Here is a 12,973-nt window from a genome sequence, read left to right as displayed (position 1 = left end):
TGTGTGCTTTTTAATGTATGTTTGTGTTCACTGCAGGGCTGGGACCAGCTGCCTGGGTCTGAAGTGCTGTTAATGTTTATGAATGAGCCACTGCATACGATCAGCAAGGCTTGGCGGAAAGTACAGCAATAGGCAATACGGAAGATATTGGTTCATTCCTCTGTGCTGCTCTTTTACTGGTTAATTCATTTTTCTCCTGAGCTTCCCAGCTGTAAAAATTGGCTGTGAACTCTTTAAGCTAGAGGAACATGGTGGTGTTCATTTTTTTAAAATTTTTTTCACTTTTTATGTGCATGTTTACTGCTGTGATGCATCGACTTGCCGCAGTGTGTGCTACATAGATATTTCCCTACTGTTTTTCTGCTCACATGGGCTACCTGACATGCAGCTGTTTCTGGATATGTGGCCTGCTGAACATCACAGGTATCACTGCTGAGCACGTTAGGGCTCAGTCTCACGGGCAGATCCTCCCATCTTAGAAAGTCACTCCACATAAGCAGAGCTGTGGTGTCTTTGTGCATGCCCTTAGCCTGCAGCAAATGCCAGGCATTCAATTTATCTCAGCTCACAACGGAAGAGGGCTAAGTGAAAGTTGCATTATTTTGCATTTCCCATGGGCTCAGCTCTTGCATACAAACTGCCTCCGTGGCTCAGCTGGTGCATATTGATCTGTTATTGCTCTACCTTGGTAACTTCGGCTGTGCCTGCATCCTCAGACCCAGGTGCGTTCAGATCATAAAAAGTGCACCCAGGGCTATTTGGGGAGTCTTTCTGCAGTACAGTTTCATCCTGATTAATAGGCATGCTATCCTGTTTTCTGTAGTAGCTCTGTCCTGCTCACTGTGAGGCTAGCTAGCTCTCATGTAGCTTCAGAGATATGTAGTACGTAGGGATATGACTTATGTTTTCTTTTCTTCATGGTAAGAGTGTTTTATGCCCATATGCCCTGTCCCTGGCAGTCTCTGATTTGCTGTGATATATGTCCCCAATCATGTGGGTGTCTGCAGGTGTGTGTAAGATGTCCCACTGCCTGCATAGATGGTAGTGCAGCTCCCTCCCGGCTGTCCACATCCGTGCAAAGGCTGGCTTGCATCTTGCTGGGCTGCCAGGGAAGTGCTAGTGTGCGGGTGCCTATTTCCTTCTGAAGACCCGTCTCTTTTACCTTTCGTGTAGCTGCTGCTGTACAGCAGCTCCCTGAAGAAGACCTAGACTAGGATACAGCAATCCAGCTTGGAACTGGGTCTTGGTATTTGCTTCATCTCTGAGGACAGAGTTGGCCCTTCGCCTCCCAGCATGAGCAGAGCTCCTTGTATTGCAGGTTTAGCCAAAACGCAGGGAAAGCTCCCCCCCTCAGAGTTCACTGCAAGACCTTAGCCAGACTATATCCCTCAAACAAGACACGGTTTGGCTCACGGTTCAGCAGCACAAGCACCAATCCATCATAATATCATCCGCTCTTCCTGCCCAGAGATTTGGGCTCTTCCTGCCCCCTGCTAGTTACGGTCCTCTCATATTTCCTGAAAGAACTGTTTTATTCTGTCATTCTTTAATACCATCTGCTTAACAATACTCCTTGTAGTACTCCTTGTAGCCTTCTGACACTTTCAACATCCTGTTCTGGGCAGAGTTCAGACAATTGTCGGCTTTGTAGCCAGAGTCATATGTCGAATATGCCTGGGGCCTAACAAGAAGAAATAGCACACAGATGCTGAGGTACCTCACGTTATCCAGGCTTAAGAGCTGGGATAAGTTGTTCCTGGCTTTGGCCAACTAGCTCACGCTTTGTTTCTTGCGGAAAACTTTCTGCTTGTGTTTTCCGGGGATATCACAGCAGTCTCCCCCTCACCCTTCCTCTCCGCCGGCTCAATCTGCCCTTCCCAAGCCCCCGCCGGGAGGCTGCGGCGCCGGGGCTGGCAGGCGGGAAAGCACGGGGGGCGGAAAAGGCGTCGAGCAGGGAAGCACGCGTCCCTCGGCAGGAGGGCTGGGAAGGTCTGCCGGGGCGGCGAGGCGCGAGGACAGCCGGAATCACGGAGCGGCGAGGGCGCCCCAGCTCACTGCAGCTTGCATCGGATCCCGGCAGAGCCGCGCGGAGAGCAAGGGCAGAGCGAAGCTCGTTTCACCTCTGAGCAGAGCTGTTATCTCGGCAATGCCCTAGCTCAGCTGGTTTTTTCTTTCTTTTCTTTTTTTTTCCCCGACAATCACTCTTTATGACGAACCGGCGCGCAGAGGAGCAGAAGGGAAGAGCAGAATCCTAATCCTCCTCCTCCCGGAGTCACCCCTCACGGTTTTAACAGCCAGCCAGCCTGCCTTCAGCCCTGCTACGCTTTATGAGTGCCCTGATATTATTAGTAGGACAGGGGTAATTATTAAGACATTAATAGTCTCCCTTAGCAGCATTTTCCTCATTGTCAACATAGCTTGAGAAGTCACCGGAGGTTAATGAAAAAGCCCGGCTGGACCCTTTGAAATAACCCCCCCCCCCCCAAGTAACTTTTCAGTGTGTTCCCTCGGGATAGCTGAGCATGTCCTTTAAGTCTCCAAGTTGCTAAACTTAATCTGAACCACGCGTTTTAGCGCAATGACAGAATTACTGAGCGAGCTCTAGGGTCACTGTTCAAGTGGGTCAGAACAGATGATCTTAAAGGCCCTTCCTGGCCTTAAAACCTATTAATCTACAAACAGTGCCTCCAGCGAGGCAGGAACTAATCCATTTAGGCCTTACAGAGCTATATGAGCTCTTTAAGGTAATTTTAATTAAAAATTGCTCTTTTTTTTAACCATGACAAAGCAAGCATATTCGACTCTGACCTGATTTGCTCAGTGAAAAAGCATTGTAGCTGTACCATGCCCATCCTGCGAAAAGTCAGTGTTCCCTAAGATGAAGACTTAAAAAGACCCACCTTCTTGTGACCCTCTTGAATTTCAATTGTAGTTTTCTGTTGTGAAAATGGTGTTCTCAGGAAGCCTTTTTGCAGCACAGTCTGGGTCATTAGACAGCATTTGCCTCTGTTAGTGATTGCCTAACCTTCGCTTTTCTTCTTCAATCCATAAAAGAAAAGGTTATGCAATTCTTATTACTGACACTTAACTTTTCACTCGATCCATGAATGAATTATTGCAAAAGTTTATAATGAAGATAAGCAGCATGTTGAATAAGGTTGCTAAGGAAAAAATTGAGAGAACTTATCTGTTCATTTCATTATTCCATCTAGGTTAAAAGTCTTTAGCGTCTGAGAATCAGATCGCCCTCTAGAAGCTCCTGCTGCTGCTGTGTGGCTTGAGAAATGATCGCACGGGTAGTGAGCAGCAAGTCTTACTGGGCCCTCCTCAGAAGGGAGAGCAGGGAGTCCGACAAAAAGCACACAAAATGCTACCATCAAGGCCAGCAAGAGCAATGTGGCTATACTCTAAACTGAACCTGGATTAAGAATCATTCAAGAGTTTTAAAAAGTAAAATGGTGATATTGCAGACTCATTTTATCTGCTGAGTTAGTTTGCTTAAGAAGAAGAAACAGCCTTGAAACTGGACATTAATTTGTATTGTTAAGGTTGCTCACAAAGTAGTCACCGCAGCATGCTTTAAAGTTCAAAGCAGGCTTGTATCATAAAAAAAGGCACTGATAATCCCTAATAATAGGGACCTCACCTTTTGCATCAAGAAAGAGAATGGGCAGTGGAGAAGAATTTGCACAGCAAAACATTTTCAAACACATCTAAATATGAGTTGCTAATAATCCAGGACTTTTACAGCATGACCTGAAGAAATCTTAAACTATCCAGTGTGATGCATCCATTAGGATGTAGACTGACAACAGAAATATTGTATAATGGTCTGCTCTAATATTTACCTGTTTGGTGGTATCGTCTCCAACAGAGCCAAGCTATGCTTGAACAATGAAGGAGAGCTGACCGTTGTGTTGCACAAAGGATATTGGGACAAGCTCACATGCAAAAACCTTTATTCACAGGGTCCATCACTGAAGGAATACATTGAATCTAAGGGTAGAAGCTATTTGGGGGGGAAAAGGGGAAAAAAGGAGGTGGAGAGAAAAGAAAAAGCTCTCCCCCATGGTCACTCCCCCATAAAACTTTTCCCACAGTAACTACACAGTTTTTCCGTCCAGACCTTCTTGAACCCCCCCAGGCTGTTCCTGTGTATGAAGCCGCTGGTGCTGTCAGGAGCACGTCTTGACCTGGCAGGAGCTGCGAGGGACGGCAGGCTGCAGGACCACGGGGACGGCCCTTAGCAATACAAAAGGTTAAGGCTCTTTGCAACACTTGTTTTTTTCACAGAGGCTGTGCTATGTGCAGACTGTGTTTCCCAGGAGTAGACTTTCATGGCTACAATACCACTAAAGGATATTAGTAAGGCAAGGTATGAAGGCAGAAGTAATATTTTCTATTAGATCAACTGACAGAAATCAGACCCTGAAGAAGCACTTGTCCAACAAAAGCACATCTATCTTTTTCCTAGTTATGTCAGCCAATCTAATAAACCCCCAAATTTTCCTTCTCTTACATAGCTTATTTCACAGCATCACTTGGCACTGCACACAAGGACCCAGACTTGGGCAGAACTCAGACCCATCAATCTAAGACAGCTTCTCAGAGCACCTACTATCCAGGTCTGAGAGGCCTCTGAATCATTGCAGCTGGCCCATTTCCAGGTCACAGACTTCTCCCAGGGCCTGAGGATCCAAATTTGGTCAGATTATGCCCTGCTCCCTAGGCACATGGGCTCTGCCTTGCTCAGAGCCAGGCTGAAGGGCCAGGCTGTTGACCATGGTCCGACCACAGCCAGCACTGAGGCCACACCAAGACACTCCTGGTGGTGCAATCCAGGCCCACATATTTGGTAAAAGTCCACTAATGCAGGAAGCCTGATTTGTAGGCCTGTCTCTGGCTGAAGAAATGAAATTAATCATTCACAGGCCACTAGTTGACAGGCAAGTCCAGGGCAAGTCTCCTTGTCTGCAGGTTGAAATTGGGTCACTGAGCAGAAAGGAAAGCAAAGGTAACGCTGCCAAAGATGGGAGGAGGGGGGAAAACAAAACAAAACAAAAAAAAACCAGAAAGCTTGGCTGCTCCTCAAGGCCGGGAGAGGTCTGTGTTTTAGGGACTGGTTATGCATTGAGTTACTCGATAAAAGACATTAACGTTTGAGGAACAAGGGCAAGAACCAGAACACCTTCCCTCATCCTCCATGCTTCAGGGTGCTTCGCAATTTATGTCAACGCTTTAATAAAATTGCTGTTGCAAGACTGCTAGGATGGCTAATGCAGTCACACTGATAGCTCCAGGCTCCAGGTCTCCAACTGGAATTTCTTCTGACTGGGAAACAGCAAAAAAACAAAACAGGGTTGCAACTGCCCCCAGGTGTTCCAGCTGGGCGAGGGTGCCCCCACCACTAGCAGGTTCCCCGTGCCTTGCCCGTTCCTACCCCAGCCTGGATATACCTGGAATAAGGAGCTGGTGTTAAGCACCTGTCACGCGGGGGCTAGGAGCATGTCTAGGAATCTGTGCCTTGGCTGTGCACAGCCTCTGCTTTGCAAGCTGAGGTGCTCCCAGGGTCAAGGAGAAGCAACCTGGCTCTCAGGACGTTCAGCGTCACTGGAGGTGCTTGAGCCGGCTCAGTCAAGGCCAGGGTGAAACCTCGATGGAGACAGACAGGATCTTTCCTGTCCTGCTCGGTAACACGCGTGGCTTGGTGCTACTCAAGGTGTCCAGCAAGAGAAACAGGAGAGGCGTTGCCCCCTGTTCGGTTTCTCGGCAGCTCATGAAGAGTCTGAAATTAAGCAGCGTGTTAGAAACCCCTTCGCCCCCTCCCCTTCCCTTTAGCTACTCCAGACTGGTGGTCCCACCGCCCGGCAGGTGATTCGGGCAGAGCCTGCTGGTCTCCCCAGCCCTCAGCCTGATGGAGTGCTGATATATTTCCTCCAGCCGGGGGGAAAAGGGGATGAATTATATTTGCTCACCTTTGTAAAGTGTTTTAAGTGCTACTGTCTTGAATGAATAAATCCCTACTCAATATCTGCATATTAATTATTCATTATTTTTATTAGGGAAAACTGAGGCATATTAAGGCTGTGTAGATGAAAGAAATCAGTACTGTTCAGTCACTCCCCCCCTTCCTCACACCTTTTCATTTTGAGCTTGCTCTAAATGTATATACACTTGAATTAGAGAAATGTCTGGGTTTTATTAGCAATAAAACTTTACATTTTTTTCCTACTGATTATTCATAGATTTATGGATCCATAATCATTCACGTCACAGACGGAGGGAGCTGAGGCTGGAACAGGATAATAGCCTCTAAATCCCCTTCTCTAAGCACTCAGATCTTCCCTGTCAGCAAGATTAAAACAGTCAACAGCAGTCTTTGTGTGTCTCTATCTCACACCGAGCTTTCACAACTGGAGTGGTGGCTGGCGGGGAGAAAAATGCGGAACTGCTGTTGTGCTTGATGCTACTGAGATAGAGGGAGAGAGAAGAAAGCAGAACTGTCGGCCGTTGTGGTTTTACAAAGGGTTGGTGCTAATTTCTCAGTCAGGTGAATGCAAAGAAAGGAGAAGAGTAAGGAAAAATATTATGTTGCAGTTTAACCAGAGGGGGCAGTTTCTATTCCCAAAACATGAAGTAAGAGAGAGAGAAGCGTCAAATGTTCTCCCACCATCCGAAAAGGGGAAGGAAAATGAAAGCATGCATTTAGACAAGCAGAGTGGCTTTTCTGTTGCTACTCCGTTGAGCTCCCAGCCCCTACTGCTCCTGGGACCTGAGGAGAATTACAACTATTATGTGGATGACGAAGACGAGGAAGAAGAAGAAGAAGAAGGAAAGTGGCCAAATGGAGATTCATTTGAGGGAGAAAATAAGCTCTCTTCTTCCATTCCTTGCTCCCCTTCCCTTTCCGCTGGAGCCACGGCCACGGCTTCCGCCTCATCAGTGCTGAACATCAATGTTGGCGGCCAAAGCTACCGCCTCACCTACCAGGCGGTGGCCATCTACCCCAAGACCCGCCTGGGCCGTCTGGTGACTTCCACCGACCGTCGCTGCCAGCTGGGCCTGTGCGATGACTACGCCGCGCACGTAGATGAGTATTTCTTTGACCGGGACCCGGCTGTCTTCCAGCTGGTGTACAACTTCTACGCCTCGGGGGTGCTGCGTGTGCGGGATGAGCTGTGCCCCTGCAACTTCCTGGAGGAGCTGAGCTACTGGGGCGTACGGCTCAAATACACACCGCGCTGCTGCCGCATCTGCTTTGAGGAGCGCCGCGACGAGCTTAACGAGCAGCTCAAGGTGCAGCGCGAGCTGCGCTCCCAGGCTGAGGCCCAGGAGAACGAGCAGCTCTTCCACCACATGCGCTACTATGGTCCCCAGCGCTGGCGCCTCTGGAACCTCATGGAGAAGCCCTTCTCCTCCGTCACCGCCAAGGTGATAGCCGTGGCCTCCAGCTTCTTCGTGCTCATCTCCGTGGTGGCCCTGGCGCTCAACACCGTGGAGGAGATGCAGCAGGTGGACAGGAAGAGTGGGGAGAGACGGCCTGTCCTGGAGTATGTCGAGACGCTGTGCATCGCCTTCTTCACGCTGGAGTATTTGCTGCGCCTGGTGTCTACCCCCGACCTGCGCCGCTTTGCCAGCAGCGCGCTCAATGCCGTAGACCTCATCGCCATCCTGCCCCTCTACCTCCAGATGCTGCTGGAGTGCTTCGCTGATGATGACCAGCCCCGAGGCCGGGGGTCTCAGCACGAGCACGACATCGAGAAGGTGGGACGGGTGGGCAAGGTGGGACAGGTGCTTCGCATCATGCGCCTCATGCGCATCTTCCGCATCCTCAAGCTGGCCCGGCACTCCACGGGGCTGCGTGCCTTCGGCTTTACCTTGCGCCAGTGCTACCAGCAGGTGGGCTGCCTTTTTCTCTTCATTGCCATGGGCATCTTCGCCTTCTCCGCCATGGTCTACACAGTGGAGCACGACGTCTCCAGCACCAACTTCACCAGCATCCCCCATTCATGGTGGTGGGCTGCCGTAAGTAAAAATATCTCACCTTGCTGGGTAGCCAGAGGCAGCTCCCTCCCCTCTCCTTCATTGCTAGAGTTGCTGTCAGTCTCAAAAACAGCAGGCTCAGATCAGTGAACATCTGTTCTGAATTCTGAGTTTACGGGACATATGCACTCACTCATGCATGCACATGCACTCACTCACCTCTGCCGTGAGCTTAAATCAAGGCTTAATCAGGCAGACAGTGTTGAAATTCCCATCCCACCACAAGCAGACGGTGCTTGCCCTTTAAAGAAGAAGTGGGCAAACAGACAACAAAGCAAAGCATTTCCTCATTTAATCAAATTGTCAGCATTAAAAAAAAAAAAAAATGCATCATGCTAGCTGGTTGCAGAAGGACATGGAGTTTTCATTTCTGCTGGTATTTTTGAATACCTACTCTGACCCATCAAACAACTACAAGATGCTAACACATGGTTTAGGTACTGTTCAGTAGGCTCTAGACAGTCAAACTTGCAAATCCAAATCTGTCCCAGAGCTCTGGCCATTAAAAATGCATATAGGGCCAACAATTGTTCTACATAAGGAACTGTATATCCTGTTCTTTAGGTGGCACCCCTAAGACACGTGCACATAAATGAAACATCAGTGGTATTTGTACTGTGCCAGACTTGCACAGAAGTACATCGGAAAAGGAGCAGAATGGCTCAAGGGGCAGATAATGGGATGAACTGCCTGCCTCATCTAGGTCACTGGTTTGAATCCCACACCAGTCAGTAGCGACGGCAGGATAGTGTCACCTTGCATCTTTTTTTTGCAGCATCTGCAGGGAATAGTGTGATTTTAGTCCTGTCCCAAGCAGGGAAAATCTCACACTGCAAAAATGGCAATTGGAGTGAGGGCAACTGGCTGAATTTCAGCTGATGTGCCTCAGAAATGGAGACAGGATGACCTCATTTTTAGAGGCTGCCGAGGAGGGCAGTGCTCCAGGGCGTGTGGGCACATCTCCTTGGGAGGTCTGAACTGTCACTGACCCATGCTGTACTGTGTGATGTGGAGGCATGTGTGAGGCAGCATTTTCCAAGCTGTTGGTTTCACACCTTTCCAGGGCACGAAGATTTAGCCAGGGACATTGAGCTACGGCCGTTCTGATTTCTCCACCTGCTCTGGCAGAACAGCTTTAGCAGCCCAAACTCAAGAGGCGCTTTTGCAGTGTTTGGGAACCAGTTCCACCCCAGACACATCAGCAGCCAAGGACATCCATGCACTCACTTCCAAAAGGCTAACACGTCTTTCCTCAGACTATTGTAGTGTATCAGCGTGGTGGTGATGCCCTTCAAGGCGAGCTGTGAAGACGAAAGAAACACCACTGATTTTACCGGGACTTGCAGACACTGGGGAGAGGGAGCCACAAGAATTTGCCCAGGACTGGAAGTCCCCAGGTTATCATCCATAAGCCCACGCTTTGGCGGGGAGAGGGGGGTCGTTTGGCCATGGGCATCGATGCAGAAGGTGCTGCAGAAGGTGGGAGCAGGAAAACGGGGCAGAGGCCACGGAGGCCACCACACGTTGCAGCCGTCTGGCTTGGCCTGGGTGACAACACGCCGCAGGCTCCGAGCAGGCACCATTGCACCCACCTCGGTGCCGCTTGCACCCCTCAGGCTTATCCGAGCCTGCCATCACCCTGCAGACGTGTATGTGCACACGCTTGCACAAATGTGCTGAGTATCCCCCAAACTGGGGTGTGGGAAGGAGGGAAAATCAGTGTATGTGGGAAAGGCTCCTGTAATACGGCCTTTACGTGTCGTCTTTAAGAGATATGCAAAGGATATAGAAAAAAAAAATCACACCTCACACATAACTGGAATAAGGCCGTTGCCTTATGTTTTGTTTTCTGAACATGCAGGATACATGTAAAATCTTTAGGGCTCGCTCCTGCAAGCTGACGGGCCCATCGTTATTCTGATATTCCTATGAAACCCATGCAGTTATGTACATGATAAAGGCCTATTTACCTCAGCAAGGGGCTCCAGAAGAGGTTGCACATTGCAATTCTATGGCATAACCCTTTTTTAAGCCTATTTATTCTTTAAGGATAAAAATTAAGATATTCAGATCACTGAAATTTCAGTAAAATCCAACAATGTGCACAGGCTCACACACTAAAAACAAGTTATCGCTCCCACACTGCCACAGGTGATGTAGAAGAGGATGGCAGTGGAACAGGACCTTATCACAGGATAATGATATTGTCCTGGCTGGTAGAGATAAACATCTTGCCTTCATCTCAGTATTTATTTTTGGAGATATTTATCCTGTATTATCATTCAAATCCAGTGACTTAATTTCCATTAAACCAAATGACTAATCCCTTTTATTCCACAGGAAGCACCAGGTGCGTCCTACAAATATGCTTATCCCGTGCTGTCTCATGCACCCTAATGCTTTCTTCATTTGAAACAACATTTTATTTAGCATGTTAGAGGATGGCAGGCTGCACACTGTGACCTTCCAAAGACTTATTTTGGTGCTAAAGCTGCAAGGGCATTGCAATGAAACTCTTACTGCCTGCACTTTAGCTATTTCTGAAAGAGTTTCACATTACCTCTTCACAGATGCGTACAGTGTCTTCAGATACTGCGAAAAATATTAAATAAGATTCCTTGGCTGAAAAATATTCCTTGCTTAGGAGTCAGATTAGGAAGTGCCGAATTGCAGAAGCCTGAAAGTCATGCTTAACAGAGGAAAAATAAGTTATATTTGCTAAATGTAAAGATTATAAACAATCAAGACGTGTGCATTGGAAGAATATAATTTAGGAGTTATTTATGCCAGTTGTTTGGGAGTACATCATCCATGTGCAATGTCCCCATAAGCAAACACCTAGTGGACGTGAGTTCAGCCCAAACCCAATTTTACAAAGACAGTGTCACAGAACTCAGTGCAGCACCCAGCTTGTAAAACACAGCTCCTTTATACATCATGCATAGACTCAAAGGAGAAAATAATGATGGCTAAAAAAAAAAAAGTCTATGAAGCCATACAGTTAATGTGATGGCAAAATTTGCAGGCTCATTTAACATGGAGATACTAAATACCATCACTCCCACAAAAAAACCCAACATTTTCAGCAATCCCTGAACCCTTCTTCAAGGCAGAATTCAGCCAAGGTTTCCGTGTACCTGTCAGCTAAAACAAACAGGAATGTTCCCGTTTGAAGGCACACATAAAACATGCTTCTGTAACCTCTGACATATAGCTGAGCAGGAAGAACAAACAATTTGTCGCTGTAAATACATATTGCAAGCATACACCGCAAGCAAAGAGTCCTGGGCACCTGAATAAGATCTTTGTTTATACCACAGCTTTTTACGGTGATGTAACCATTAAAGGGAACCTTATTTAGAAACTTCAAACAAAAGAGCTCTGCTGGGCCTCTTCTTCCTATAGTGCAAACATTATCGAAATAATACATTTTGCATTTAGCTGAATCTTTTCATGTGCTTTTCATTACTAGCTGTATGATATATATATGTGTATGTGTGTGTGTGTATACATATATATATATGTGGCATATATGGTATATATAGAATATATATAATATATGACAAACAAAGTTGACACTCAAAACGTAACCCATACCTCCATAAATTCCCAAATGCTAGCTTTTACCAGTGCATTTGATTCAGACGCGGAGGGGGTCTGTTCCCACTGAGGGGCTGCAGAAGCAGGGCGGCAGCAGCTGCTGGATTTGTGCTGTCAGGAAGCACCTCGAGCCGCTCGCCGTGGCCAGGAAAACCCCCCTGCTGGGCAGGATGGCTGGGAATTTGTATGGAAACTTCCTCTGCAGGACAAAGCTTTCAAAAACCTTCCTTATTGCCCAGCCACACTGTTTTTGCTCATTATTGTAAGAGAGGGTGATTTTCTTTTTAATTGGGGAAGATGGACAGTGCAGAAGAAAACCGTTAGACGGTGTTTCAGGTTCACGATAAAAAGTACAACAGCGTTAACTTTAAAATTTTCCCTGTTCCTTAAATATGTCTAGGCAGGTGGCAAGGAGGTGTGTCTGCTTGTGTTGCTCTTCTCGGTTAATGAGCCAAACGCTGGTTTGCTTGCAGGTCAGCATCTCCACGGTGGGATATGGCGACATGTGCCCAGAAACTCACCTCGGCCGCCTGTTCGCTTTCCTCTGCATCGCTTTCGGCATAATCCTGAACGGGATGCCCATCTCCATCCTCTACAACAAGTTCTCGGACTACTACAGCAAGCTGAAGGCCTACGAGTACACGGCCCTCCAGAAGGAAAGGGGGAAGGTGCACTTCACCCGGAGAGCGGCGAAGAAGATATCCGAGTGCTGCGGGGACGGCGCGACCCAGCGCTCGCCGCGGCGCTGGGACCCGCGGCCCGTGTGACGCGCAGCCCCCCGCTGCCGCTGGGACCCGCGGCGGGCGCCGCGCGCTCGGTCCCCAAGAGCAAGCGGGCGTGGAGCACCCCGTGTGCTGGCCGCGCGGCTGAAACTGGCTTTCCACCAGCTTCCGAGCCCGGGAACGCGGCATTCGCCTGCATGTTAGCGGCGTCCGCGCTCCTTGAGCTTTCTGCCCCTATTGCCGCTGCCGCAGAGCTATGGCTCCGCGTGCCGATTTCACTCGTCAAGGGCAGCGTTGCAAATTGTCGTACTTAGGTGAGTAACACGTTGGTTTGGCTATTTCCACCCCAACCCACACCCCCCCCAATGACCTTTCATAAAGGTGAGAACTAATGAAGAAATCGGGAGTCTGAGCTGATAAACCGCATTGATCAATTTCCAAAGCATTTCCAGACCGCAAGCTCTTTCGGATTTAGGATTAAGTGACAAAATAAATTTATGTTACAATGTTTAGCGCATCTTCTTATCGAGTTGTTAGAATAATAATGGGTCTGTCATGGGGCATAAATGTTAGAGCAACGTTCTGAAAAAAATATTGGAATTAAACAT

General features: G+C 48.1%; 1 protein-coding gene across 1 annotated transcript; it reads left to right on the top strand.

Moving 5' to 3' along the window:
- Positions 1-6,588: 6,588 nt before the first annotated feature.
- KCNV2 (potassium voltage-gated channel modifier subfamily V member 2) lies at positions 6,589-12,410 on the top strand. The gene is made up of 2 exons (XM_013945587.2): positions 6,589-8,025; positions 12,117-12,410. Exons 1-2 carry the CDS (start codon positions 6,589-6,591, stop codon positions 12,408-12,410), a joined length of 1,731 nt encoding a protein of 576 aa, XP_013801041.2.
- The last annotated feature ends 563 nt before the right edge of the window (positions 12,411-12,973 follow it).

This window comes from Apteryx mantelli, chromosome Z (genome assembly GCF_036417845.1).
Source record: "Apteryx mantelli isolate bAptMan1 chromosome Z, bAptMan1.hap1, whole genome shotgun sequence".
NCBI classification, from domain to species: domain Eukaryota; kingdom Metazoa; phylum Chordata; class Aves; order Apterygiformes; family Apterygidae; genus Apteryx; species Apteryx mantelli.
This window is presented reverse-complemented; position numbering and strand designations above follow the sequence as displayed.